This window comes from Thamnophis sirtalis, unplaced genomic scaffold (assembly GCF_051295495.1).
Source record: "Thamnophis sirtalis isolate CommonGarterSnake01/CBP01778 unplaced genomic scaffold, rThaSir2_p1.2 scaffold_13, whole genome shotgun sequence".
Lineage (NCBI taxonomy): Eukaryota > Metazoa > Chordata > Lepidosauria > Squamata > Natricidae > Thamnophis > Thamnophis sirtalis.
In genome coordinates this window covers 2,575,090-2,602,487 of record NW_028261393.1, presented here as the reverse complement: position 1 = coordinate 2,602,487, position 27,398 = coordinate 2,575,090, and the positions used below count along the sequence as shown (strand labels likewise).

The 27,398-nt window shown below is 48.1% G+C and overlaps 1 protein-coding gene across 1 annotated transcript in view; it reads left to right on the top strand.

Annotated features, from left to right (window-relative positions):
• Positions 1–27,398, top strand: part of ACTN4 (actinin alpha 4) — a 107,107-nt gene that overhangs the window by 29,822 nt on the left and 49,887 nt on the right. Inside the window, 1 exon segment of the mRNA XM_087727250.1 lies at positions 26,280–26,394. Coding sequence (XP_087583376.1) covers positions 26,280–26,394 — 115 coding nt within the window.

Here is a 27,398-nt window from a genome sequence, read left to right as displayed (position 1 = left end):
CGAGCGGAGCTGGTCCAACCGGCCTCCGGTTTCTCTACTGTCCTGTTTTGGAAACTGGTCCTTGGCGAAGAAATACGTTGGTGTAGCTTAGGGTAGGGATGCTGAGCCGAGATAAAATAGCAATAGCAGTTAGACTTATATACCGCTTCATAGGGCTTTCAGCCCTCTCTAAGCGGTTTACAGAGTCAGCATATTGCCCCCAACAACAATCCGGGTCCTCATTTCACCCACCTCGGAAGGATGGAAGGCTGAGTCAACCTTGAGCCGGTGAGATTTGAACCGCCGAACTGCCAAACTAGCAGTCAGCTAAAGTGGCCTGCAGTACTGCACTCTACCCACTGCGCCACCTCGGCTCTTAAAAAGTACCAGCCCGCTCTGGGATCCATTTTTGATGGAAACGCGTTCGATGTGGATCTTCTCCTAGCTCTCACATGCTCCGATCTGAAGGACCGAAACACAAACGACAAATATATACCGTATTGTTCGAACTATAGGACGCACCGGAGTAAAAGACGCACCGTGATTTGAAGAGGTAATTCTGCAGGCCTCCCAAACCCCCTCTGCAGGCCTTGTTTTTTGCAAAGAAAAAAAAGGGGGGGGGATGCAGGGCTTTGGAAGACTTGTAGAGTGCTCGGGGGGGGGCGCAAAACCAGCATGTTTTTTGCTCATTTTTGCCCTCCCCAGCCCCCAGGAGCACTTTGCAATCCTCCCAAAGCCTCTGCATGTCCATTTTGGCAAAGGGGGCGGGTTTGGGGAGGCCAAAAATGCTGTATTCAGTGTATAAGACGCACCTAGATTTTCACCCTCTTTTTTGGGGGGGGGAGAAGGTGCGTCTTATACTCTGAAAAATACGGTATACACAGGAATCGGAATGTTATTGCAACGAAGGTCCCTTTCTACTAACGGACTCTGCCGTAGGATGAACCATCATTGCGGGCCATATCCAGCACGGACGTCGGTCCTCTTTGGCGACACAGCTTTAGCCCCACCCGGTTGTCGAAGATCGGTGGACTTCAACTCCCAGAATTCCCCAACAAGTCCATCCTAGCTGGTGCCTGGCCCCATAGCAAATGAAAGAGGAGATCAGTTCGGCTGAGGCAAGAGAGGCCTTCGGTGGAGTTTTTGCTCATCCTGCGGTGCAGCTCACCGGAAGTTCCAAAGTGCTCCATGCAACGACGGACGTGAAGTCTGGCCCTTGGCCTGTTGCTGCCGTCTGAGCTACGCGACGGTTTGACGGTTTGGAGGAGAAAGGGCCACTGTGCAGCTAGTTTGGTCTAGTAGTTAAGACATCAGATTAGACACCAGGAGAGTTCAGTGAGTTCTAGTTCCGTCTGAGGCATCAAAGCTGGCTGGGTGACTTTGGCTCAACCACCAGGAGACGGTGAGTTCTAGTCCCATTTTAGGCATGAGTGCCGGCTGGGTGACTACTGGGCCAATCCCCGGGAGATTGGGAGTTCTAGTTCCAGCTCAGGCATGAAAACTGGCTGGGTGACGACTGCAGGATGGGGAATTCTGGGAGTTGAAGTCCACCGGTCTTAAAATTGCCAAGAGCGGACACTCCTGTTTTAAATCCTTTGGGACAATCCCGCAGAGGACGATCGACTGAGCGGTTTACGGTTAAACGAGGATCTGCGTACTGGCTGCCCCTAATCCTAATTGGCAGCCTCTCCAATCGCATTGTGACTTAAATCATTGTTTGCAGGCTGAAGAATTCTGTTTCTCCTCCTGCGAATCCAAGCATCCTGGGGTGCGTGTGCTGGCACACGGAATTTGCACACTCCTATCGGGGGAGCGGGTGGGGAAAGCAACAGGTGGGTGGGTGGTTAGGATAGGAATAATTGCAGCAAAATATAAATGACTCCTTAGTTTATTTCTTGCAAGAAGGATGACCTAGTATGTCCCAGCTGTTCCTATAGGACAGTGTTTCTCAACCTTGGCCACTTGAAGATGTCCGGAGATGTTGGCTGGGGAATTCTGGGAGTTGAAGTCCAGACATCTTCAAGTGGCCAAGGTTGAGAAACACTGCTATAGGAGGCTGTAGAAAAAGCCGATAATTTATGCGAGTAGCTTTGCTTTGGATAAGGACGGCAATATTGCAGATGAACCCAGGTTGAAACTGTAGGTCCCTGATGCCGAAGCTATGGTGCGCATGGCGCACAGCGCCCCCTCTGTTGGCACTGAGCCATGGCCCCAGTTCAGCTCCGCCGCGCATGTGAGTGCGCCTTCCGCCAGCCAGCTGGTCTTCGGGGGTCTCTGCTGTGCATATGTGTGCGTTTGTGTGTGTGCAGGAGGGGGCACGTGTGCAGGGGAAGGGGCACTGCACACACATGCACAAGGGGAGGGTGCGTTGCAGAGGCCACACGCATGCGTGGGGGTGGCATTCATGTGTGTGTGTGGGGGTGGCATTGTATTTTGGGGTTTGGGGCAAATGCACACTTTGGGCACTCCGTCCAGAAAAGGTTAGCCATGGCTGCTTTAGGTAGTCCTCGGTTTACGACCACAGTTGTGACGCCTCCAAATTTCCATGGCTTAAGGCAAGGCGATTGTTAAATAAGTTGCATTCAATCCTACAATCTTTTTTTGGAGGGGGGGCAAAAGTTAGCAATAGCAATAGCAGTTAGACTTATACACCGCTTCATAGGGCTTTCAGCCCTCTCTAAGCGGTTTACAGAGTCAGCATATCGCCCCCAACAACAATCCGGGTCCTCATTTCACCCACCTCGGAAGGATGGAAGGCTGAGTCAACCTTGAGCCGGTGAGATTTGAACCGCTGAACTGCAGATAGCAGTCAGCTGAAGTGGCCTGCAGTGCTGCACCCTAACCGCTGCGCCACCTCGGCTCTTAAGTTCTTAAGCACGGTTAGGATCCCATCAGCTAATGAGTTTGGGGTGTTGAACACTTGGATTTCCCCCCCCTGCCTCCTCAGTCCAGAGGTGACCGAGTGATTCTTGGGACCACAAACAGATCCCACTTGAAAGTGGAGATCCTGGACTTACAAAAGGCAGCCGGATCTATAAGCCGGAGGTAGGCAAATTAGGTGGGCACCAAGGTTTTGGCCCATCGAAACTCAAACCTGGCAGCTCTTCGCTTCCTTGTGATTCATCTTCTCCCTTTCTTTTTTCCCCCCCAGGGAACAGGGCAAGTGAGAGCAGATCAGATCCCCTGCGTTAGACATCTAAGGTTTATATGTTTGTGTGTGTGGACGTGTAAGCCACTCTCTTCCTTCCACCCCCACACATTCCTAGCGTGGCAAGGATGGGCCATGACTATGAGTGGGGATCTCTCTCCGTAACCAGCCTCCTTCCGGGCCATCACTTTTGATTTTGGCAATACTGCAAATACCGTATGATATTTATATCCCATCAACCGTGCCAAAGCTGGGGGTTGTGTCTGTTGCCCCCCAATATATGTGTGTGTGTGTGTGTGTGTGTTGTATTTGTGCTGATAAATACATAAAGGGAGACTAGTATAGATCTATTTCAAGCTATTTAGCTCTCATCAGCTGGCCATACCCTTACTGGGATTGGAACCTGGGCTATATTACATACTAGGCAGAAATCTTAGCCATTAGGCCACAGGCTCTTATCCGTTATCAGCGAAGCCAGGGTGAAAGGTATCTATTACATTTTTTACAACCCCTGGTAAGCCCCAATTATGGGAGGAAGCTAACTGCTTCTATCATCTGTCCTTCGGCTCGTCACAAGAGTCCATCACGACAGAAACCCAATATTTTTTACTGTTGCCTTTGTTATATTTGTGGTTTTTTTATTTGTGGTGATAAATAAATAAAGGGAGACTAGTATAGATCTATTTCAAGCTATTTAGCTCTCAACAGCTAGCCATACCCTTACTGGGATTTGAACCTGTGCTGTATTACATATTGGGCAGTCGTATTAGCCACTAAGCCAACTGCCTAATATGTAATACAGCACAGGTTCAAATCCCAGTAAGGGTATGGCTAGCTGTTGAGAGCTAAATAGCTTGAAATAGATCTATACTAATCTCCCTTTATTTATTTATCACCACAAATACAACACAAATGTAACAAAGGCAACAATAAAAATACTGGCTTTCTGTCTGGATGGTCTCTCGTGATGAGCCGATAGACAGAGAAAGGAAGCAGTATGCCTCCTCCCGTATTTGGGCATACCAGGGGTTGTGACACTAAATAAATACATACATACATACATGCATGCATACATACATACATACATATATATCAGGAAGTTTTGGAGTGGTTGCCTGAATAAATAAATTCTTTACTTGTCGTAAGGCAGTGTTTCTTAACCTTGGTGACTTTAAGTCCGGTGGAATTCAACTCCCAGAATTCCCCAGCCAGCTATGCTGGCTGGGGGATTCTGGGAGTTGAAGTCCACAGGACTTAAAATCGCCAAGGTTAAGAAACACTGTCGTAAGGTATGGCTTTACAAGAAGAGCAATCTCTCCATTCTGCCGACTTTTCTACAACTTTACTCACACAGGTAGTTCTCGACTTAACCGCGGCTCATTTAGTGGCTGTTCCAAAGTTACGACGACAGTCACATGGTTTGCATTTGGGTGCTTGACAACGGACCGACGTTTATGACGGGGCGTGGTGTCCCGGAGGCCTGTGGTCCCCTTTTCCCACCTTCTGACAAAGTCAACGGGGAAACCAGATTCACTTGACACTTGTGTTATTCATTTAAGAACTCTGGCGATTCACTTAGCAACTGTGGCAAGACGTATCGTAAAAAGGGGCAAAACTCTCACTTAAACAGCAAACATTTGGGGCTCAATTCTGGTCGTAAGCCGAGGACTACTTGTAGCAATAGCTCTTAGACTTATAGACCGCTTCCCAGTGCTTTCCAGCCCTCCCTAAGCGGTTTACAGAGTCACCACAATCTGGGTCCTAATTTGACCCACCTCGGAAGGACGGAAGGATGAGTCAACCTTGAGCCGACCAGGATCGAACTGCTGGCAGTTGGCAGAGTTAGCCTGCAATGCTGCATTCTAACCACTATCCACCAAGGGAGGGGAAAAGGAAGAGGAACAGCACACACTTATACACCGCTTTACAGTGCTTTCCAGCCCTCTCTAAGCGGTTTACAGAGTCCGCCTCTTGCCCCCCAACAGTCTGGGTCCTTGTTTTCACCAACCTCGGAAGGACGGAAGGCTGAGTCAACCTTGAGCCAGTGAGATTTGAACTGTTGAACTGCAGCTAAGCAGTCAGCTGAAGTAGCCTGCAGTGTCGCACTCGAACCATTGCACCACCTCGGCTCTTAGTTAATTTCGGACGGATGGACGATATTGCTCCAGTTTTTTGAACCTGCCTAGGGGTCATAACTGTTGGTCTGGGAAGTCCCTGTTCTCTCTCCTTCTCCCCTCCCCAAAGTTGTGATTAAGAGGAGGTGGCAATCCAGTACCATATATGACCTTTTCTCGGTCAAATTCATCCACCATTAGTCATCAGCACTGGGTTTTTTGGTTTTTTTTAAGGCTTTGTCATAGATTGGAACTTTTTATTCCACTTATGGACATGCTACTAACCCTGAAAGGTTGACCCCTCCCTTCCTGTTTCTTTTTAAATGGAATTTAGAGGTCAGATTTTGCAAACCAGGTTGCTTATGGCGGATCAGCTCCCACCCCCCCGGCGGGCCTTTGCCACTGGACTGGACATTTGGCATTTTCCTCCCCCTGGCCTCCTCCTCCTCCCCCCCCCCCTTGCTTTATTGAAGGTCCAGGATCTGCTTTCTGTTATGTTATTTGCTTTCTGTTGATGGACTCTGGACTCTGGTTTAAGGAACTGGGTTTGGTGGGCGTTCCTGGTCTGGTATGCAAAAGGAATGTTGCAGGTATAAAGGATAATGTCCGTAGTTTGGACCTTGGGTTGGTCCAAAGGGGCTAAACTCCGGGTTGGGTCTTGGCATGTTTAAATAGTTATCAAGAAGTTCATCGGAAGTGGGCAATACGGTCCCTTTAGGACTAGTTGGACTTCAACTCCCAGAATTCTGGCTCGGGAATTCTGGGAGTTGAAGTCCACCGGATTAAATGGACGGTTAGTTATAGAGTCTTTTGGGGGGCTCCATGATCCTTGGAGAAGCTTCCGTTGCGTGCTCGCCCCGCACGTCTTTCTTGGGTTGGAGAAGACGGTCCGAGGGGGTTGCCAGATGCCGTGACCCGTCAAAACCGCGGTCCACTAAAGCGCGCCCGATCAAAGCGCGTACGTGGCGTCGTCAGCAGCGCGACAAATAAAATTAAAAATAAATTAAATTAAAATTAAATTAAAGCAAGCCGATTCAGATAAAGGTAAGGGTTAGGTTTAGGGTTAGGTTAAGGGTTAGGGTTAGGTTTAGGGTTAGCGTTAGGGTTAGCGTTAGGGTTAGGGTTAGGTTAAGGGTTAGGGTTAGGTTTAGGGTTAGCGTTAGGGTTAGCGTTAGGTTAAGGGTTAGGTTTAGGGTTAGGTTAAGGGTTAGGGTTAGGTTTAGGGTTACGTTAAGCGTTAGGGTTAGGTTTAGGGTTAGCGTTAGGGTTAGCGTTAGGTTAAGGGTTAGGTTTAGGGTTAGGTTAAGGGTTAGGGTTAGCGTTAGGTTAAGGGTTAGGGTTAGGTTTAGGGTTACGTTAAGCGTTAGGGTTAGGTTTAGGGTTAGCGTTAGGGTTAGCGTTAGGTTAAGGGTTAGGTTTAGGGTTAGGTTAAGGGTTAGGGTTAGCGTTAGGTTAAGGGTTAGGTTTAGGGTTAGGTTAAGGGTTAGGTTTAGGGTTAGGTTAAGGGTTAGGCTTAGGGTTAGGCTTGGGGGGGTTAGGGTAAGGTTTTTGCGTTAATTTTAAATTTACCGCTCACAGCGTGCCGTTTTCGTCGCGCTGTGATGACGTCACGTACGCGCTTTCGTCGAGCGCGCTTTAGTCTACCGCGGATTTGTGGTGGAACCGCCAAATGCAGGGTGGGTGTAGCTGACAGCCTTAGCGACCCTCTCCCTCCGCGGCGGACACCGAAATCACCTTTCCAGGAAGCTCTTCAGAGACTGCAAACAAATCGTGGATCGATTCCCGGAGAACAGGAAAGGGTGAGGAAGAAACTCAAGAGGGCCCTGCCTTGATCTCCTTTGGTGATTCGTTTGAATTCTACCACACCTTTATTATTTTTTTACAAATACGTCAAAGCAACAAACGTAGCCAACAGACCATCATCCTCTTCCGCCACCACAACAACCCTGTGAGGCGTGTTGGGCTGAGGGGGGGGGGAGGGGAGACTGCCCCAAGGTCACACAAGCAGGATTTCAGTCCTAAAGTGGGACTAGAACTCATAGTCTCTCAGCTCAAACCTTGATTTACCGTCTTAAATTTCCAGACATTCCCTAACCTTCTGCCCTTCCGGTGTTTTTTAATTGTGGGGGGGGGGGGCAGTGCAAGAGTTGAGAAATCCTAGTTAATCTCTGGGAAACATGTGGTTTGCCCCCTCACGCCCCCCCCTTCCCTTAATTTGGTATTTTCTGGTTGAAGGCAGGACGCGCCTGGTTCCTTAGCGTCCTGCGGAGGGGGAGCTGAGTTGTGAGGCCCGGGGGATTTAATTTTAGAGGCCGTTTTAGAAGTTTCGAACGCTTTTACACATTGCCTCGCGGTTGGTCTAAAGTTGGAAGCCGGCGGTGAAGAGTTGGGAACCGCCGAGGCTGCAGAAATCCCAACCAGAATAGAAACCAGGGTGTTTTTGCTTTTAGCCAAAATATAAATATAGAGGTTCAAATAGCAATAGCAATAGCACTTAGACTTATATACCGCTTCATAGGGCTTTCAGCCCTCTCTAAGCGGTTTACAGAGTCAGCATATCGCCCCCCAACAATCAGATAGATAGATAGATAGATAGATAGATAGATAGATAGATAGATAGATAGATAGATAGATAGATAGATATAGAGAGAGGGAGAGATAGATATAGAGAGAGGGAGGGAGGGAGAGATAGATATAGATAGAATAGATAGATGATAGATAGATAGATAGATAGATAGATAGATAGATAGATAGATGATAGATAGATAGATAGATAGATGATAGATAGATAGCAATAGCAGTTAGACTTATATACCGCTTCATAGGGCTTTCAGCCCTCTCTAAGCGGGTTTACAGAGTCAGCCTATTGCCCCCAACAACAATCCGGCTCCTCATTTTACCCACCTCAGAAGGATGGAAGGCTGAGTCAACCCTGAGCCGGTGAGATTTGAACCGCCGAACTGCAGAACTGCAGTCAGCTGAAGTAGCCTGCAGTGCTGCATTTAACCACTGCGCCACCTCGGCTCTAAATAAGACCCCCTCAAGCGGCCATAGATTTTATTTATTTATTTATTTATTTATTAGACTTATATACCGCTTCATAGGGCTTTCAGCCCTCTCTAAGCGGTTTACAATTATTTTTTTTAGCAAATTGAGTCAGCAGCTTGCCCCCACAATCCGGGTCAAAGATTTGACTTTGGCATGCCTTCGGTTGTTTACTGGCGGTGTGTTTTCATTTGGTGCCTTGTCTGCCCCGTCCATCCTCCCCACTGCCCTCCCCGAGTTCGAATTGGGCACTTTCTGGGTATTTTGGGGCTGCAAATGAAAGGGGTCTTTTAAGCCTCACTTTTCCCCGGTCGATGCTGTGGCCGCTGAGATCACAGTTGGAACCTGGTTTGTTGGTATTTTAAGAAGGGTGACCCTCTCCCTCCCTCCCTCCTTCCTTCCTTCCTTCCTTCTTTCTTTCCTCCCACCCGACACAGCGGGATGCTTTCGCCACACCTACAGTGCCAAAAACCACAATTCTCCCCAAACCCATCGGTGTCTGGAATTTTTTTTTCCGTTTCCCTGTTTGATTCCAGCCTCCCCTTTTTAGCATCTTAGCCAGCAGGTAGTTGGAAGTTTGGGGTTTTATTTTTTAAAAAAGAAGATGCTTTAAAACAGCCTCTACGTCCCCCCCCTTGCCCAGCCCAGGATGACCCTCCTGCTAGGGCAATGGATGGGCGGGCTCTCTGCCAACCCCATCCCAGTCCTGCAATTATTTTGGAAGCTAATTTGGGAAGAGGAGGAGGAGGAGGGAAGGGTTTGACCCTTCGGTGTCCCTGTTGGCTCCCTGATTTAACCTTCCTCCCCCTCCACTTCCAAAAAAAGGAAAGGGGGGGGGGAGAAGGACAAAGCATTGGACTCTTGGACCGTTCTTCTCTAGTGTGTGTCCTGGAAATGTCAGTTGCCGAGCAACGACATGGAAAGATGATCCTTGGATCGCTTATCCTGACCTTCCAGGTGAATGAAACAGTCGGGCCTGGGCAGAGATGGGTGAACGGTATGGCGGAGATCTCCCCCCTCCCACCCCTTTAGGTGATTTCTGTAGCCCCCTTTGCTGAGCTGCTGGCTTGGGTGGGGGGAGCTTGCTCCAGAAACCCGGCGGAGGACTACAAAGCAGCTAAGGAGTGAGCCTAGTCAAGGGCTGTGCAAGGAAACCTCTCTTCCCCATGCGGGCTGTGGGGAGATCCTCCTCCTCGTTTTCCTTCAGTTAATTTGGGGGGAGGGTCTGTTGAAGGGCGGCTCGGCCTTAGCACTGGGAAAGCCTGGAGCGTCTTAGAGAAAGTTCCCCTTTAATATTAACCAGGCAAGGGAGGAGAAAGGGGGAGAGGGTATTGGAAATCCAAGTGGAGAGGTTCTAGATAAAGGGGGGACTTCAGCTCCCAGAATCCCCCAGCCAAAATGCTTGAAGTTGTGTAGAGTTCAACACCCAGAATTCCACAGCCAGCGGGTTTGAAGTGGTGTGGACTTCAACTCCCAGAATTCCCTAGTCACCATGCTTGACAGTAGGGACTTCAGCTCCCAGAATCCCCCAGCCGAAATGCTTGAAGTTGTGTAGACTTCAACTCCCAGAATTCCCTAGTCACCATGCTTGACAGTAGGGACTTCAGCTCCCAGAATCCCCCAGCCGAAATGCTTGAAGTTGTGTGGACTTCAACACCCAGAATCCCCCAGCCAAAATGCTTGAAGTTGTGTAGACTTCAACACCCAGAATTCCCCAGCCAGCGTGTTTGAAGTGGTGTGGACTTCAACTCCCAGAAATTCCCTAGTCACCATGCTTGACAGTAGGGACTTCAGCTCCCAGAATCCCCCAGCCAAAATGCTTGAAGTTGTGTAGACTTCAACACCCAGAATTCCCCAGCCAGCGTGTTTGAAGTGGTGTGGACTTCAACTCCCAGAATTCCTCAGTCACCATGCTTGAAGTTGTGTGGACTTCAGCACCCAGAATTCCCCAGTCACCATGCATCTTTAAGCTGGGTGGACTTCAACTCCCAGAATTCTGGGAGTTGAAGTCCACATTTCTTAAAGTGGCCAAGTTTGAAAAACCCTGTCCAAGATTCAGACTTTCCAGGCCTCCTGCTTGGAAAATAAAGAGGTTTTTTCTTTGTGTGCACCTCAGATCTGTAGGCAACGTCCCATTGTTAAAATGTACAATGGAAAAATGAATAAGAAAGCAAGATAATGCCCACAGAGTTTGATCGGAAGAAGCCGTAATTCCCAACGTTTACAAGAGGCGAGAGGCGAGGGAATATTTAACTTTGAAAAAATGCTGTGGAAATGCTTACGAAAAGTCAACAGTCCAGCTTGGCTTGAAATACTGTCTTTTAAATCAGGGCCCTCCAACCTTGGCAACTTTACGACTTGTGGACTTCGACTCCCAGAATTCCTTAGCCAGCTGAGGAATTCTGGGAGTTGAAGTCCACAAGTCGTAAAGTTCCAAGGTTGGAGGGCCCTGTAAAATAAAATATATATATTTTTTAAACAATAAAGAGGCAAAGAATTGGAGGACTTGTTCACCGGCCCCCCAGCTCTCCGCAAAACTCATGTTCCGTATTCGAAAAACCCGGCCGGTCGCTGGTGGGCGAATCCTGGCTGCGGTGTTTTGCATTGTGGAAGCAGCGATTCTCATGGGATGGGATGTTGGCGAGGAAGATTAAATCTTCCGGTGTTTGATCTCGGGAGCCCAGCTTTGTCCTGTTTCACTTCCTGCTCGCCTGGATTCAGCCACGGCCCCAGATAAGGCGAAATTAAAGAATTTAGGTGTGGCCAGAAGTGGCATGGAAAAAGTTGAGAGACTTGCATAATAAGAATTTAACTCCGAAATCCAGTTTTTCTTGCTTCTTAGCATAAGGGTTTTGTAGTGATTCTCTCTGTCTCTCTCTGTCCCCCCCCTCTCTCTCTTTCTTTCTCTCTGTGTGTCTCTTTCTCTGTGTCTTTTCTCTCTGTGTGTGTGTCTCTCTCTATCTATCTGTCTCTCTGTGTGTGTCTCTCTTTCTCTCTGTGTCTCTGTGTCTTTCTCTCTCTTTCTATCTGTCTCTCTGTGTCTTTCTCTCTCTGTGTGTGTCTCTGTCTCTCTGTCTCTCTGTGTGTCTCTGTCTCTGTGTCTTTCTTTCTCTCTGTGTGTGTCTATCTATCTGTCTCTCTGTCTTTCTCTCTCTGTGTGTCTCTATCTATCTGTCTCTCTGTGTGTCTCTCTCTCTCTTTCTCTCTGTGTCTCTGTGTCTTTCTCTTTCTCTCTGTGTCTCTGTGTCTTTCTCTCTCTATCTGTCTCTCTGTGTCTTTGTGTGTCTCTGTCTCTCTCTCTGTCTCTCTGTGTGTCTCTGTCTCTGTGTCTTCTTTCTGTGTGTGTCTCTCTATCTATCTGTCTCTCTGTGTCTTTCTCTGTGTGTGTCTCTCTCTATCTATCTGTCTCTCTCTCTCTTTCTCTCTGTGTCTCTGTGTCTTTCTCTTTCTCTCTGTGTCTCTGTGTCTTTCTCTCTCTTTCTATCTGTCTCTCTGTGTCTTTCTCTGTGTGTGTCTCTGTCTCTCTGTCTCTCTGTGTGTCTCTGTCTCTGTGTCTTTCTTTCTCTCTGTGTGTGTCTCTCTTTCTATCTATCTGTCTCTGTGTGTCTTTCTCTTTCTCTCTGTCTCTGTGTCTTTCTCTCTCTGTGTGTGTCTCTCTCTGTCTCTCTCTTTGTGTCTCTGTATCTTTCTCTCTCCCCATTTCTCTCTCTTGCATTTCTGAGTTCCTGAAGGCAGAAGCCGAGCGCCGAAATTAAAGCATAATAAATATGGATCTTTTTTAATGAGGTATTTTTATTTCCAGAGCTCGTAAATTAAACAGCGTCTCCTGTTATGAATTGCATGCACTGTCTTCCCTTCCAAATTTCCACTTTCCTACGGATCCACCCCCTCCTGGGGCAAACCGTTCCTTCTCCTCCATATATCAAACTTTCCATAAATATTTCTTTCCTATCCTGTTCCTCCAGTCCTCTTGGAAGACCTCCAATTCCATCTCGTTCTTCCACCCCGCCCCCCCCCCCAGCATTGTTTTTGTAGTGTATTTTCGCAGCTGGCGCATGGCACCAAGGAGAGTCGGGCCCAGGTTTTTTTCCCCCCTGCTCTTCCCCTCTATGTTTCTGTTGCCAGAATTTAGAGAGGTGTTTGTGGGACATCCTGAATGGTTGCAAGAAAAGATCTTCCTTGTTTGAAATCAAGAGCCTGAGGTGGTTGGTCGTTAGAGAGCTTAATTGATCGTCTTCACACCGAGATCCCTTTTTAGAATACATGCAGGGAGTGGAAGAAACACGAGAGTGTTGTCTCTCTAAAGCAGTGTTTCTCAACCTTGGCAACTTGAAGATGTCCGGACTTCAACTCCCAGAATTCCCCAGCAGTGGTTAGGACAGTGTTTCTCAACCTTGGCCACTTGAAGATGTCCGGACTTCAACTCCCAGAATTCCCCAGCCAGCGTTCGCTGGCTGGGGAATTCTGGGAGTTGAAATCCGGACATCTTCAAGTTGCCAAGGTTGAGAAACACTGCTCTAAAGGGAGCTCTGCATAAAAAGACGTCCACAGCTTCTGAAGGCATCTAGCCAGGGTTCCTTCCAGAGCAGCTTGGTGGAAACCTCCCGGAGATCAGATCCGGAGACAAAACAGTTGACCTCAGAACTTAAAATGCATCAGACAAGTTTCGTGTCCTCCAAAGGCTGAGATGTTGAAGGCCACTTTCTGATGAAGATCAGACAATATTCAGTGGCTCCTCCTGATCCGATGAAGATCAAGCAACTTTGGTGGCTCCTCGTTCTTCACCACTCCCTTAATGTCTTCTCTTCCTTCTTCTTCTTCTTCACCATTACTTCACTACCACTTTCTCCTCTCTTCCTTCTCCTTCACCACTCCCTTTCTCCTTCACCACCAGTTTTCCTCCTCCATCACTCCTTCCATCTTCTAATTTTCTACCACTTTCTACCACTACCACTCTCTCCTCTCCTTCTCCTCTTCCTTCTTCTTCACCACTCCTTTTTCTATCCTTCACACCCACCCCTCCTTCTCTGTCCTCCTTTTTCCATTCCTCCTCCTCCTCCATCACTTTTTCTCCTCCTTCCCTCTTCTTTCACCATCACTCCTTCAATGGCTTCTTCTCTTTCTTCTCCACCGCTATCACTCCTTCTCCACCCCCACCCCCTTCTTGTTCTTCTCCACCACTTCTTCCCCATGACCCAAACTAGTCGGACGAGAACTGATGATGTTACCTAATTGGGTCATGAAACCCACCAAGCTCAGAGAGCGCCAAGGACCCCACAGTCCTCCTCCTCCTCCCTCCACATGCCCCACTCCCTCTCCCTTCTATCACTGATGATGTTACTTAGAAGGGTCGTGAAACGTCTGCCAGAAAACCACCAAGCTCAAAGAGCGCCAAGGACCTTCCAGTCCTCCTCCTCCTCCTCCTCCTCCTCCTCCTCCTCCTCCTCCTCCTCCTCCTCCTCCTCCTCCTCCTCCTCCTCCTCCTTTCCCTCCTGCTTCCTGTTCCTCCTCTCCATAAATCCCACTCCCTTCTAGCACTGATGACGTTACCTGGTTGGGTCCCGAAACGTCTCTAAGAAAACAAGCCAGCTCAGAGAGCACCAAGGACCCAACAGTCCTCCTCCTCCTTCCACACGCCCCACTCCCTCTCCCTTCTATCACTGATGATGTTACTTAGAAGGGTCGTGAAACGTCTGCCAGAAAACCACCAAGTTCAGAGAGCGCCAAGGACCTTCCAGTCCTCCTCCTCCTCCTCCTCCTCCTCCTCCTCCTCCTCCTCCTCCTCCTCCTCCTCCTCCTCCTCCTCCTCCTGCTGTGCCTCTGCCTCTCCGTCCTGCTTCCTGTTCCTCCTCTCCATAAACCCCACTCCCTTCTAGCACTGATGACGTTACCTGGTTGAGTCCCGAAACGTCTCTTAAGAAAACAAGCCAGCTCAGAGAGCACCAAGGACCCAACAGTCCTCCTCCTCCTTCCACACGCCCCACTCCCTCTCCCTCCTATCACTGATGATGTTACTTAGAAGGGTGGTGAAACGTCTGCCAGAAAACCACCAAGCTCAGAGAGCGCCAAGGACCTTCCAGTCCTCCTCCTCCTCCTCCTCCTCCTCCTCCTCCTCCTCCTCCTCCTGTGCCTCTGCTTTTCCCTCCTGCTTCCTGTTCCTCCTCTCCATAAACCCCACTCCCTTCTAGCACTGATGACGTTACCTGGTTGGGTCCCGAAACGTCTCTAAGAAAACAAGCCAGCTCAGAGAGCACCAAGGACCCCACAGTCGTTCTCCTCCTCCTCCTCCTCCTCACTCCTCCTCCTCCTCCACCACCACCACCACCACCTCCTCCTCCTCCATGCCACGGGTGTGAATAAAAACAGGGGGGGGGGGGTATTTCAACAGCCCAACCCTCCTGGCTGCCATCTTGTCTTTTTGGACCACACCTTTGGAGAGAGGGCTGCCAAGATCCGGTTTTTCGTTTGACGAACGCTTCCCAGGGCTGGTTTCGGATCCTCTCTCTCTCCCCCCCCCCTTGCAACAAGAAGCCGGCCGAAGCGGTTGAGCAGCGTGGAGAGAGGGGAACGCTGGCTCCCAAACCGCCAAAACGAGAGATCTGGGCTCGTGGGGAAAAAAAAGAAAGAACGAAAGTTAGCTACCAATCCCTGAGTGCTGGAACGGTTGTTAAGGGAGGAGGCCAAAACTTGCCAGAACGGGACCTGGCAAAACACGGGGCCGTGCTTAATTGCCTCCTTGGCTTTCTCTCTCTCTAAATGCCAAGCCACACCCTCTTGTCCAAATCGCACATTTAAGCCTTATTAATTTCCAGTACTGCCTGCAGTTTGACCTTAAGGCTCGGCTGGATGGATGGAGAAAGAGAAGTTAGCCCAGGTTTTGTCTCCCTAAAACAGGATGCATTTAATTTGATCCTTCCCTGGGTTATTCGTAGACTGAATAAGGCAAAAGTTTGTTTGTTTGTTTATTATATTTATATGCTGCCCTTTTCCCCCAAAGGGGACTCGGGGCGGCTCACAACTCAAACCAGGGAAGGGGGATACAGACAAAAAATTAAAAAACGAAACATAACAATGCATAATTTAAAACACACAACAGTCATACCATTCGAGACGGGGACAACAGCTCTGTAGCCCCAGGCCTGTCGGAACAGCTAGGTTTTAAGGGCTTTGCGGAAGGCCTGGAGGGTGGTGAGGGTTCAAATCTCCACGGGGAGTTCGTTCCAGAGGGTCGGAGCAGCCACAGAGAAGGATCTCCTCCGGGTAGTCGCCAGTCGGCACTGGCCGGTGGATGGAATTTGGAGGAGGCCTAATCTGTGGGATCTAATCGGTCTAGTGGAGGTAATTGGCAGCAGGCGGTCTCTCAAGTACCCAGGTCCAATACCATGAAGGGAAGCAGTATGCTCCCTCCAATATTTGGGCATGCCAGGTGCTTTGACGTAACACTTTTATATTTATTTATATGTCACATAATATGCAATGAGACTAATTTGGTTTATTTTAAGTGTGAATACCACTTTATAAGGCCTTGGTAAGGCCACACGTGGAATCCTGCATCCAGTTTCGGTCACCACGATGTAGAAAAGATGTGGAGACTCTGGAAAGAGTGCAGAGAAGAGCAACGAAGAGGATTAGGGGACTGGAGGCTAAAACATATGAAGAACGGTTGCAGGAACTGGGTATGTCTAGTTTAATGAAAAGAAGGACTAGGGGAGACAGGATAGCAGTCTTCCAGTATCTCAGGGGTTGCCACAAAGAAGAGGGAGTCAAGCTATTCTCCAAGGCACCTGATGGTAGAACAAGAAGCAATGGGTGGAAACTAATCAATTAGAGAAGCAACTTAGAATGAAGGAGAAATTTTCTGACAGTGAGAACAATTAATCAGTGGAACAGAAGTTGCCTCCAGAAGTTGTGAATGCTCCAACACTGGATATTTTTAAGAAGATGTTGGATATCCTTTTGTCTGAAGTGGTATAGGGTTTTCTGCCTAGGCAGGAGGTTGGACTAGAAGATCTCTAGGGTCCCTTCCAACTCTTTTATTCTATTCTATTATTATTTCTCTCTCTCTCTCTCTCTGAACATGGAGCAATGCCTATCACTAGGAACTGGTTCACGCAGAAATATCTAGCCCAGTCTTTCTCCACTTCGGCAACGTTTAAAGATGCGTGAACTTCAATTCTCAGGATTCCCCAGCCTTCGTGCAATTTTATGAGGTGCGGACTTCAACGCCCAGAATTCTTCATGCTGGTTGGGGAATCCTGGATGTTGAAGTCCACACATGCTGAGGAATTCTGGGAGTTGAAGTCCTATGCGTCCTAAAAGTTGCCAAGGTTGGGAAACGCTGATCTAAACCATTGTTCGAAGGGCCGGCCAACGCACATTTATATAAAGTAATTCCAAACAGCTCCGGCAGGAATTCTATAAAAATAAGCCACGTTCTTCATGGAATCCCTTGGAGTTATGAGAATGAGCATCAGCTGCAGTTGGAGCAAAATATACTCTGGTTTCCGAGTTGGACGAGAACATCTCAAATTCCAGCGGAAAGTCCTGGGAATTGCAACCAGGTTGACCGACCGGAGAGAAATACTTGCCTGCATTCTGAAAATTGGAGTTGGGGAAAAAAACCGAGACATCGGGATAACGGCTTTAAAATATGTTTGAGCTCTTAAGAAAAAGCAAAAAGCCTTTTTTTGTGACTCTTGTGACTTTCCTCTCTAGCAAGGAGGGAAACTGCCTTTGCTTCAGCGAAACGGAGTCGGGCGCTGCGCCTTACACCACGGCTTGCTAGAATGATGGTTTGTTGGACGGGCCAGAGAGCGGGGATGGGGGTAGTAGGCTCAGCTGGTGAAGGGGTCCATCATCCCCTGCTCAGAATATCCTCCATCGAAAGTCAAACCTCCCCAGATTGAGTTTGTGGGGAACTTGGTCTGAATTTTTGGTTGATAACTTGGAGATGTTTCATCACCTGGCTTGGAGACGTCATCGGCAAACCCCACTCTCCCTGGCGCTGATGACGTAACCTAGCCTGGTGAGGAGACGTCTTGCAAGAGGGTTCCACCACAAATCCGCGAAGCCCTTATCCGTGGAGACATAAGCGCGAAGACTAATTCGCACCGTTCTAAGCGCTAAGGAAAAACGCGACCCTACCGCGATGACATAATCGCGGAGGGCAAATTCGCGCATTCCCAAGCGGTCAGTACCCTAAACCTAACCCTAATGCTAAACCTAACCCTAAAACAAACCCCTAAACCTAATCCTAACGCTTACCTTAATTGAAGTCGGCTTTCTGCCGCGGCGCCGTTTTAAAGCGCCCTTCTGTTGCCGCGCTGTTGTCACGGCGGTGATGACGCGCGGTGATGACGATTTTATCACCGCGATTTTGACCAGCGCGGTTTTGTCGTGCCACGCTGCAAGAGAGCAATCAAACTCATCCCCCGGGTCCTCTGCAGTTTATCCCAGCAGTGTATGTAGGCAGTCCTCGACTTACGACCATAATGGGACTCAAAATAATGTGGGTTTTTTTAATCATACGTTTCAGGTAGAATGCCCGACAAAAATATCTCTGGTTTCAAATCTATATGTTGTTTTGTCATTTTTTTTCCTACCTTGTATGCATTTTCATCCATTATTTTCTGGCTTCGGGGCATGTCCACCACATAGGGATAGTATGAACCAGATGTTTGCTTACACTTCCAGCAATTAGCCGATCTATCTTTAACCTTCCTTCCTTTTTTTTTGGGAGGTGCAAAACTTTTCTCAATGTTACTTTTGTCGTTTCTCCCCCCCCCCCCCCCTTTTATGTCGGTTGCATCTCTTGCCTGGCAAATAGGCCTTTGAGGTTGGGGGGCGTTGCAAAAAGCTGCTATGCATCTCTTCCAACACCCACCTGCCTAGATAACTCGGCTTTGAGATTCCTGGGTGCCACCCTTTGGAACGAACTCCCCGTGGAGATTCGTACCCTCACCACCCTCCAGGCCTTCCGCATAGCCCTTAAAACCTGGCTGTTCCGACAGGCCTGGGGCTAAAGATTCGCTGCCCCTATTTTGAATGGTATGACTGTTGTGCTTTTTAATTATGTATTGGAATTGGAAATTGGAAAAGTTTATTTATAGGCCGCCCTTTTCCTTGGGGGGACTCAGGGCGGCTTACAACTCATAGGGAAAGGGGATACAAACAATGTCACATAGGCACAATACATAATTAAAAAGAACACAACATTCATACCATTCGGGTGGGGACGGATTACAATCTTTAGCCCCAGGCCTGACGGGATAGCCAGATCTTAAGGGCTGCGCGGAAGGTCTGGAGGGTGGTGAGGGTACGAATCTCCACGGGGAGATCGTTCCAAAGGGTCGTATTGTTTTGTGTTGTTACTAAACTGTCTGTATCCCCCTTCCCTTGTTTGAGCTGTGAGCCGCCCTGAGTCCCCTTAGGGAAAAGGGCGGCATACAAATGAAATAAAACTCAAACTCAAAACTCAAACTCCTCGGGGAGCCGGAAAAACAGAAAGAAAAAGGGGAAAACTTTTGAGGGCTTTGGGAGGGAGGAGTGGTGAGGTGCCCCCCTTCTCCGCTTGCCACCTTTCTTTTCAAATGAATGCTTCCTTAGACGCTGTCAGAAACAACATTCCTGGGTGTTGAACTCACCAACGGCCACGCCGATTGGCTGGTCCCGTTTGACAAACGGTTTGTGGGGAGGGGGGGGGGCGCGAGCCACGGTCCACCCCCAGGTCATTTCACGTCCCTCTGATGCCACCCAGGAGGGCCCCTAGGGAATGGGGAGGGCTGTCTCATGGTTCACAAATCTCTTTTGGGGGGAGTCCTCGGAGCGTGGGAATTCAGTGCATGAAGTGTGCGATAATGTGTGGTGAGCCGCCAAGCTCGGCCTCTCGGGCCAATAACCGGCTCAGGATGGTGAGTCAGCCAGTTCTGGTAGCACATCCGATATATGCCTGCCCTGGTTAGAAATGTGCTTTCTTTCGCTTGTCTGATGCGATGCCCTCTTCAGTCCCGTCAGTCAATTAGTCAGAATAGAGCTGGAAGGGACCTTCGAGGCCTTCTAGTCCAACCCCCTGCTCCACCTCTACCATTTCAGGCAAGTGACTGTCCACTCTCTTCTTAAAATCCTCCAGTGATGGAGCATCCACAACCTCCGGTGGCAAGCTGTTCCACTGGTTAATTGTTCTCACTGTTAGGAAGTTTCTCCTTAGTCCCACGTTGTTTCTCTCCTTGATTAGTTTCCTACAAATATTAATAAAATCTCAAAATCTCAAAAAATCCATCCCTCGGACCGATTAGATCTCACAGTTTAGGTCTCCTCCGGATTCCATCCGCCAGCCAATGTCGGCTGGCGACTCCCCGGGGGAGAGCCTTCTCTGTTGCAGCTCCAGCCTCTGGAATGATCTCCCTGTCGAGATCCGGACCCTTACGACCCTCCCGGCCTTCCGCAAAGCCACCAAGTCCTGGCTGCTCCAGCTGGCCGGGGGGGCCTGTGAAATATCCAGCCCCACGGAAATTGTGAAATGTTGCGGTTTTGTTTTTAAAGTGTTGTCTTTGTCTAGTTTTCCCCCTTTCCCTTGTCTATTGTGAGCCGCCCGGAGTCCTTCGGGAGTGGGTGGCATACAAGACAAATCAAATCAAATCAATCCATTCTTACTTGTCTGGTGCTTTGGAAAGTAAGTTGACCCCTTCCTCTTTGGGGGCAGCCCCTCAAATACTGGAAGACTGCTCCCACGTCTCCCCCTAGTCCTTATTTTCTCTATAGACTAACCCAAACCCTTCAACTGTTCTTCCTAAGTTTTAGTCTCTGGGCTTTTAATCATCTTAGTTGCTCTTCTCTTCTTCTTTTTTTCTTGGCTGGGTGTCTGGCCATTTTTTTCTCTCTCTCCATTGTCGTCACGCAGGTCACATGGCTTTAGGATGCTCGTCGGGTGTTCGAGACCGGTTGTGGGGCCATCTGTATGACACTGGGGTCATGTGTGATGAGCCCGGGACTCCTTGGTGCCAGCCTGGGAAGAAGTGGCGTTGAGCCCTTGAAAGCAAACACCTTTCCATCGGTTGAAAGTGTCCCCCCTCTGTTTCCCTCTCCAGTTCAGGTGGCACCCAGCAATCGGGTAATCGGGGTGTGATTCTCAGCAGCGACCCCAGCACCCGATCTCCCCTCTTTTTTTCGGACTGCCCAGCGCAACACTGGTCCCTTTGTGCCACCCGGTGCCTTCGCTCCTCTTCTAGCTTCTCAACTGCCCCACCCCGAGCACTGGCTGTCCTGCCCTCCTGGAGAAGAACAGTTGAGCTTCTCTTGTGGGTCTCTTCGCCCCCCCACCTTTGCCCTTTCCGATTCTTTCCGATGCCGCTCAACTTTTTGCGCCGGTTTTTGCCAGCTTTGGGGGACGAGGACAAAGCTGCCCGCTGGATTCTGCCTCCATCCGGGCTGGCTCTTTCCACTTCCAATTGTCTTGTGGTTCCGGGGTGGGGTGGGGTCCAAAGATCCCCGGGGCTCTGAAGGCCCGTTTAAAGCAGGTCGGGCCACTGTGCCCAACCCCATTGGCACTCTCAGAGGAGCTGGGGAGGCACGGCTGGTCCCTCGGTCAGGTCTGGTCTCCATTTCTGAATGAAGAAGGTGAGTGGAACCCTACCTTTGGTATAAAAATTATACTATTTTTAAAAAATATTTTAATTTAATTTTTAATCGTAATTGTCCCTATCTTTATAACAGTTTTTACATTGGTTGTTTTTGATGCTGTGGTTTGATTGTTGTACACTGGCCGGAGTAATTTCTGGCAAGGTGGGCGGCCATGTAAATTAGACAGACAGACAGACACACAGACGCAGTCAGAGAGAGATGGGTAGATGGACAGACAGACGTTAGATGGGTGGACAGACAGATGAAGAAACACTGTAGGGGGATGGATAGAGAGACCCTGTGGACGGGTGCTGGATGGACATATAGAGACCGTAGATGGATAGAGAGATCCTGTTGTCGGGTGGTTGTATGGATGGGCGGACAGACAACGGATGGATAGACAGACAGACATGCTGTCAGAGGATGGTTGGATGGACAGACGCTAGATGGGTGGACAGACAGATGAAGAAGCACTGTAGAGGGATGTATAGACAGACCCTGTTGATGGGTGGATGGACGGACATGCAGACACTAGTATAGATGGATAGAGAGACCCTGTTGATGGGTGGATGGACGGACATACAGACACTAGCATAGATGGATGGAGAGACCCTGTTGATGGGTGGATGGACGGACATACAGACACTAGTATAGATGGATGGAGAGACCCTGTTGATGGGTGGGTGGATGGACGGACATACAGACACTAGCATAGATGGATAGAGAGACCCTGTTGATGGGTGGATGGACGGACATACAGACACTAGCATAGATGGATGGAGAGACCCTGTTGATGGGTGGATGGACGGACATACAGACACTAGTATAGATGGATGGAGAGACCCTGTTGATGGGTGGATGGATGGACATACAGACACTAGCATAGATGGATGGAGAGACCCTGTTGATGGGTGGGTGGATGGACGGACATACAGACACTAGCATAGATGGATAGAGAGACCCTGTTGATGGGTGGATGGACGGACATACAGACACTTGCATAGATGGATAGAGAGACCCTGCTGATGGGTGGATGGACGGACATACAGACACTAGTATAGATGGATAGAGAGACCCTGTTGATGGGTGGATGCATGGATGGATGGACAGACCATAAATGAATAGACAGACAGACAAACGCTGTAGATGGATGGATAGGCAGACACACTGTTGATGGGTGGATGGACAGATATACAGACACTAGATCGATAGGCAGACCCTGTTGATGGATGGATGAAGGGACTGATGGAAAGACTGTAGATGGATGGACAGAGCCACAGACCTGGACGAATGGATGATTGAAAAGGCCATGCCACTTGCTCCCAGTGTGTATGTGTGTCTGCATGCCCGTGAGTGTGACGCAGAGGGAGGTGTGTGGGAGTTATAGTTGTTGCGGGTGACAACTGACGTCGCATGACAAGACCTATTCATAGCCCCAGAGTTGAATAACTGGAAAAATCTGCTCCGTCACCAGCGTCTCTTGACACCCCGCCTCGCCTCCTTGGCGCTTCTCCCTTTCAACCCTTGGCAAGGGCAGAGCAGCATGGGCGAGGGAGTCCATGCACCGAGGCGGGAGAAGAGAGATGTGGTTGAGCTTCCACATGAAAGGGTGGGTGGAAGATGCTTCAGTGATCTGGGCGGGAGCTTCGCATTTTTATTTTTCTAAAATAAATTTGTTTCGTTTAGTTTTGAGTTAAGTTTGGCACTTATCTTTTAGTTTAATGTTTAGTGCAGAGGTCTTCAAAGGTGGCAACTTTAAGGCTGGTGGACTTCAACTCCCAGAATTCTCCAGCCAGCTATGCTGGCTGGAGAATTCTGGGAGTTGAAGTCCACCAGCCTTAAAGTTGCCAAACTATAGTGGCTGGAGAATTCTGGGAGTTGAAGTCCACCAGCCTTAAAGTTGCCACGTTTGAAGGCCCCTGGCTTAATGCTTAGCTTATTTCGTTTTTAATTTAGTATTTTGCTTAAAGCTTAGTTCTTTTTGCCACCTATTGAGAGAGGTGGCCGTATCAACCAAATCAAACGCACAATTAAATAAAAATGCCCCGTTTCCCTGAAAACAAAACCTCCCCGGGGAATAAGCCCAATCGGGCTTTTTGAGTGCATGCGCTTAAAATAAGCCCTCCCCTCAAAATAAGCCCTCCCTAAAAATACTGCAACACAGCAGCAGCCAAGGAGGTGAGCCCGCACATTGCCTCCTGCACCTCAAAAATAATAAGGCTTCCCTTAAAATAAGGCCAAGTGCTTATTTTGGGAGGGGGGCGCAGTGGTTAAATGCAGCACTGCAGGCTACTTCAGCTGACTGCAGTTCTGCAGTTCGGCTGTTCAAATCTCACCGGCTCAAGGTTGACTCAGCCTTCCATCCTTCCGAGGTGGGTGAAATGAGGACCCAGACTGTGGGGGCGATATGCTGACTCTGTAAACCGCTTAGAGAGGGCTGAAAGCCCTATGAAGCGGTAGATAAGTCTAACTGCTATTGCTATTGAAAATAAGACCCTGCCTTATTTTTGGGGGAAACACAGCGGAACATATAAAAATATACCTTGGCCATCCTTTTTGTGCCTGGTGTTCAAATGAATGTCGAGAAAATACCTACGCAGGCATTAAAACAAACAAACCCACAACTTTTACCCCCCGAAGCAAAACTTTCAAGGGGAATGGTGATGATTAAGTCGTTAAGGTGTAACCAAATAACTCCAGAACAAATCGCTTGTCTTAGTCAGGGAAGGTGTTCCCAGGTGCCTCCTGATCTCTCTCTCTCTCTCTCTTTTTTTAATTTTTTTTAAAATTTTACCTTTTCGCAAGGGAACAAATCAGAGGTTCTTTTTGAAGAATCTTTATTGTACAGGTAGTCCTCAATGCAGAAACCACAAGGGATCGCAAACGTTTTCTGCAGTTTAAGCGACGATGTTTTGTTTAGGGGTTTTTTGCCCCACTTTACGACTTCTTGCCATCGTTGTTAAGTGAATCACTGCGGTTGATAGAACCTGGGCTGTTAAGGGAACGTCCGGTTGCCTTCGGAAAAGCACCTTTGGGACCAACTGGCCTCTTTGTTCTGCCTGAGGCTTCCCCCCCCCAAAAAGCACGAAGTAGATTCCTGGTCCGGACAAAACCGCTTTTATTTTATTTTAATTTAATTTTTTATTGTTTTTATTAAAGAGAAACCCAAAAGAAAAAAAATCCTCTTTCATTACATCTTGTAGAAAGCGTATCCATTGGTTACGGGTATATTTCGTGCGTTTCTTCCACAATCATTACATATATTTCATTCAGTTTGGATTGTACATTATAGAATTTATATATTTTACTATTGCTATACCACAATTTTCATTTAATTAGGGTTTTAAGGACACAACCACCTACTGGCATTTTTTCCCCCCCCAGTCTCAATGAATCTGCCATAACTTTACATCTTTATGCCATATTCTAAAAGAAAGTCGATTAAAAGGATATCTAACATTCCCTCTCCTTTCCCCCCCCCCACAGACTCACAAATTAACACTTCTGTCCATTTTACTTTTACCAGTACAACACATTAAATATTGTCCATTAACATTTCTTCATTATTATTGTAGTTAGCTGAAAATTATTTACTATTTTTCTCACCTCTCCTCTCCACAGGCCCAAGAGCAATTTACCTTTATAGCCATCTCTTAAACAGAAATTTATTCATAAGTGTTAGCAAAGATAACCATTTAAAATCTAAGACAATCAAAACCGCTTTTATTAAACGGATGTGAATTCCTCTCCTTCCCATTCCGTAAGGTCTGGCAAACAGTCTTTCCAAGGAATATTTATGATACAGAGTTTCCTGCTTGAGAAAGGGGGTTGGACTAGAAGACCTCCAAGGTTCCCTTTCAACTCTGTTGTTCTATTATTAATGCGCTGCATAAACCCAACCTATTTTGGTGGCAAAAATTTCTTTTCTCCTTTTATGGTTGTCTCATCTTGGCCGCCTCTCACGGTTTCGTCAGATGTTGGGACGATCACGAGTGCCACTTGTTAAGATTAGATTTCCATTTTTTCCCCTTTCTGATCTTCTGCTCTTGATGATTCGTCGAGATGGTGAAAGAGGGCGAGAAGCAGTTTCCTTCAAACCGTTTCCCCCACATGGCGTTCCTTGCTCATCCTCTCCCTCCGAAAACTATCTGACGGGGTCATCTTCTTAAAGCCGTCCCTGATACAGCAGACAAGGCCCAAAGTAAACTTTGTGCGGCTTATGCAATTTTCCAAAAAGGAGAAATTGCAACTGGGACTTTTCTAAATTTCTTCACCTGTTTTTTGAATTCCAGGAAGCTCCCTGCAAGTTCACACCGAGCCCTGTGTCCCTTGTGGCTCCTTGACTTACACAATTGAACCCAAAACCTCTGTTGCTAAACAAGAGAAGTTTCCCCTTCCCCTATTATAAAGTTATGATATAACTTTTCTTGCCTCAGCTGTGGAGCGAATCACTGCAGTTGTTAAATTAGTGACACGGTTGTTAAAAGGAACCTGGCTTCCCCATTGACTTGGCTTGTCTGAAGGTCACGATTAGGACATCACCCTGGGACCCTGCAGCCGTCGTAAGTCCATGCCAGTTGCCAAGCCTCTGAATTTTGATGCTCCTTCAGCGGGTCGCAAGCGTGAGAAATTTGTAGAAGGCGCTTTTTTCAATGCTGTTGTAAAGTCGAACAGTCACTAAATGAATTGCAACGCAGTGTTAAGTGAAGCTGGCTTGTCCGTTGGCTTTCCTGGTCAGAAGGTCACAAAAAGGGATCGTGTGACCCCCCTCCCCCAAGGACACTGCAATCGTCATAAATATGAGCCGGTTGCTAAGCATCTGAATTTTGATCATGTGACTGTGGGAGGGCTCTAAGGGTTGGAAATATGAAAAAACAGTCATAAATCATCCTTTTCAGCGCCGTCGGACCTTCAAACCGTCACTAAATGAAATGTTGTAAGTTGATCACCCAATATCTTTAGTAGTATATTAAATATAAAGCAACTCTTAAAATACAGAGCAACGATATTAAATATAAATCAACTATTGCCAATAGGCAAGATTTCTGTCTGGCATTGTCTTCCCATTGTCTTCGCATTTCCATTGTCGTTGGGTTATCCAAGCATGAAGGAACTATTTGGAAGTAGCTTCTGTCATTCTTGGTTCTTTGGACCTGATAACCAGCTCGATTTCGGAGCAGTTACATGGTGAATGGGATGAGGGGCAGAAAATTGGCATCCTATGGATGTCATCTTCTCGGCCAAAATAACGTCTCCGTTGGTTTTCCTCTTGTCTTCAAGAAACACAAACGTCCGGTCCAGTGCTGTGCCCATCTGTGCATTTTTGAGTCTTCAGTGTCCCCAAATTTCATCTCTCTTCGTCTTTTCTCTTCTAGACATTCACAGCATGGTGCAATTCCCACCTTCGGAAAGCCGGCACGCAGATCGAGAATATCGACGAAGACTTCCGGGATGGTCTCAAACTAATGCTGTTGCTGGAGGTCATTTCAGGTGAGGCTCCGGATGGCCGATGTGTTGTGAGGCCACAGAAGACTTCTCGGGTCTCTTAAGAGCGCCTTCTCTTGGTAGCTTAGCAATAGCAATAGCAGTTCGACTTATATACCGCTTCATAGGGCTTTCAGCCCTCTCTAAGCGGTTTACAGAGTCAGCATATCGCCCCCCACAGTCTGGGTCCTCATTTCACTTACCTCGGAAGGATGGAAGGCTGAGTCAACCTTGAGCCGGTGAGATTTGAACCGCCGAACTTCAGATAGCAGTCAGCTGAAGTGGCCTGCAGTGCTGCACTCTAACCACTGCGCCACCTCGGCTCTTGCTTCTTGAGATGATTCTGGATGCTTGGGTCTTCCTGGCGTGGCCCTCTCCAAATTGGGGTCTTCCCATTTTTGGTGGAAAGGCCATTCTGAGAATTCCCAAACAATGTTTAGCGCATCCAGTTGATTAAAGCCGTTTGATGAGGAAGATGGAGGATGTTTGTAACCAGGTGTCTGAAATCTTTTCTTGCCTCCAAAGCTCTTAAACTTGGCTACCTCCTTGAATCACGACCACAGATCACAGACCCAAATTTCCATCACTAAGCGAGAGAGTTGTTAAGCGAGTTTTGCCTCATTTTATGACCTTTCTTGCCACCGTTGTTAAACGAACCACTGCAGTTAAGTTAGTTAAGGGGTTCTGGCTTCCCCATTGACTTTGCTTGTCAGAAGGTCGCACAAGGGGCATCACGTGACCCTGGGAAACCGCAACAGTCGTAAGTACATGCCAGTTGCCGAGTGTCTGAATTCTGATCACTTGACCATGGGGATGCTACAACCGTTGCAAGTGTGAAAACGATTCTAAGTCACTTTTTTAAAGTGTCGTCATAACTTCTAATGGCCACTGAATGAATGGTTGTAAGTGAAGGACTACATGTGATCCCAGTTTTCAAACAGGAGTTACAGCCTCAGAAATGGATCCCCAGCATACTTTCTCTTTTTCTTTATGCCCATTTAAATCTGGAA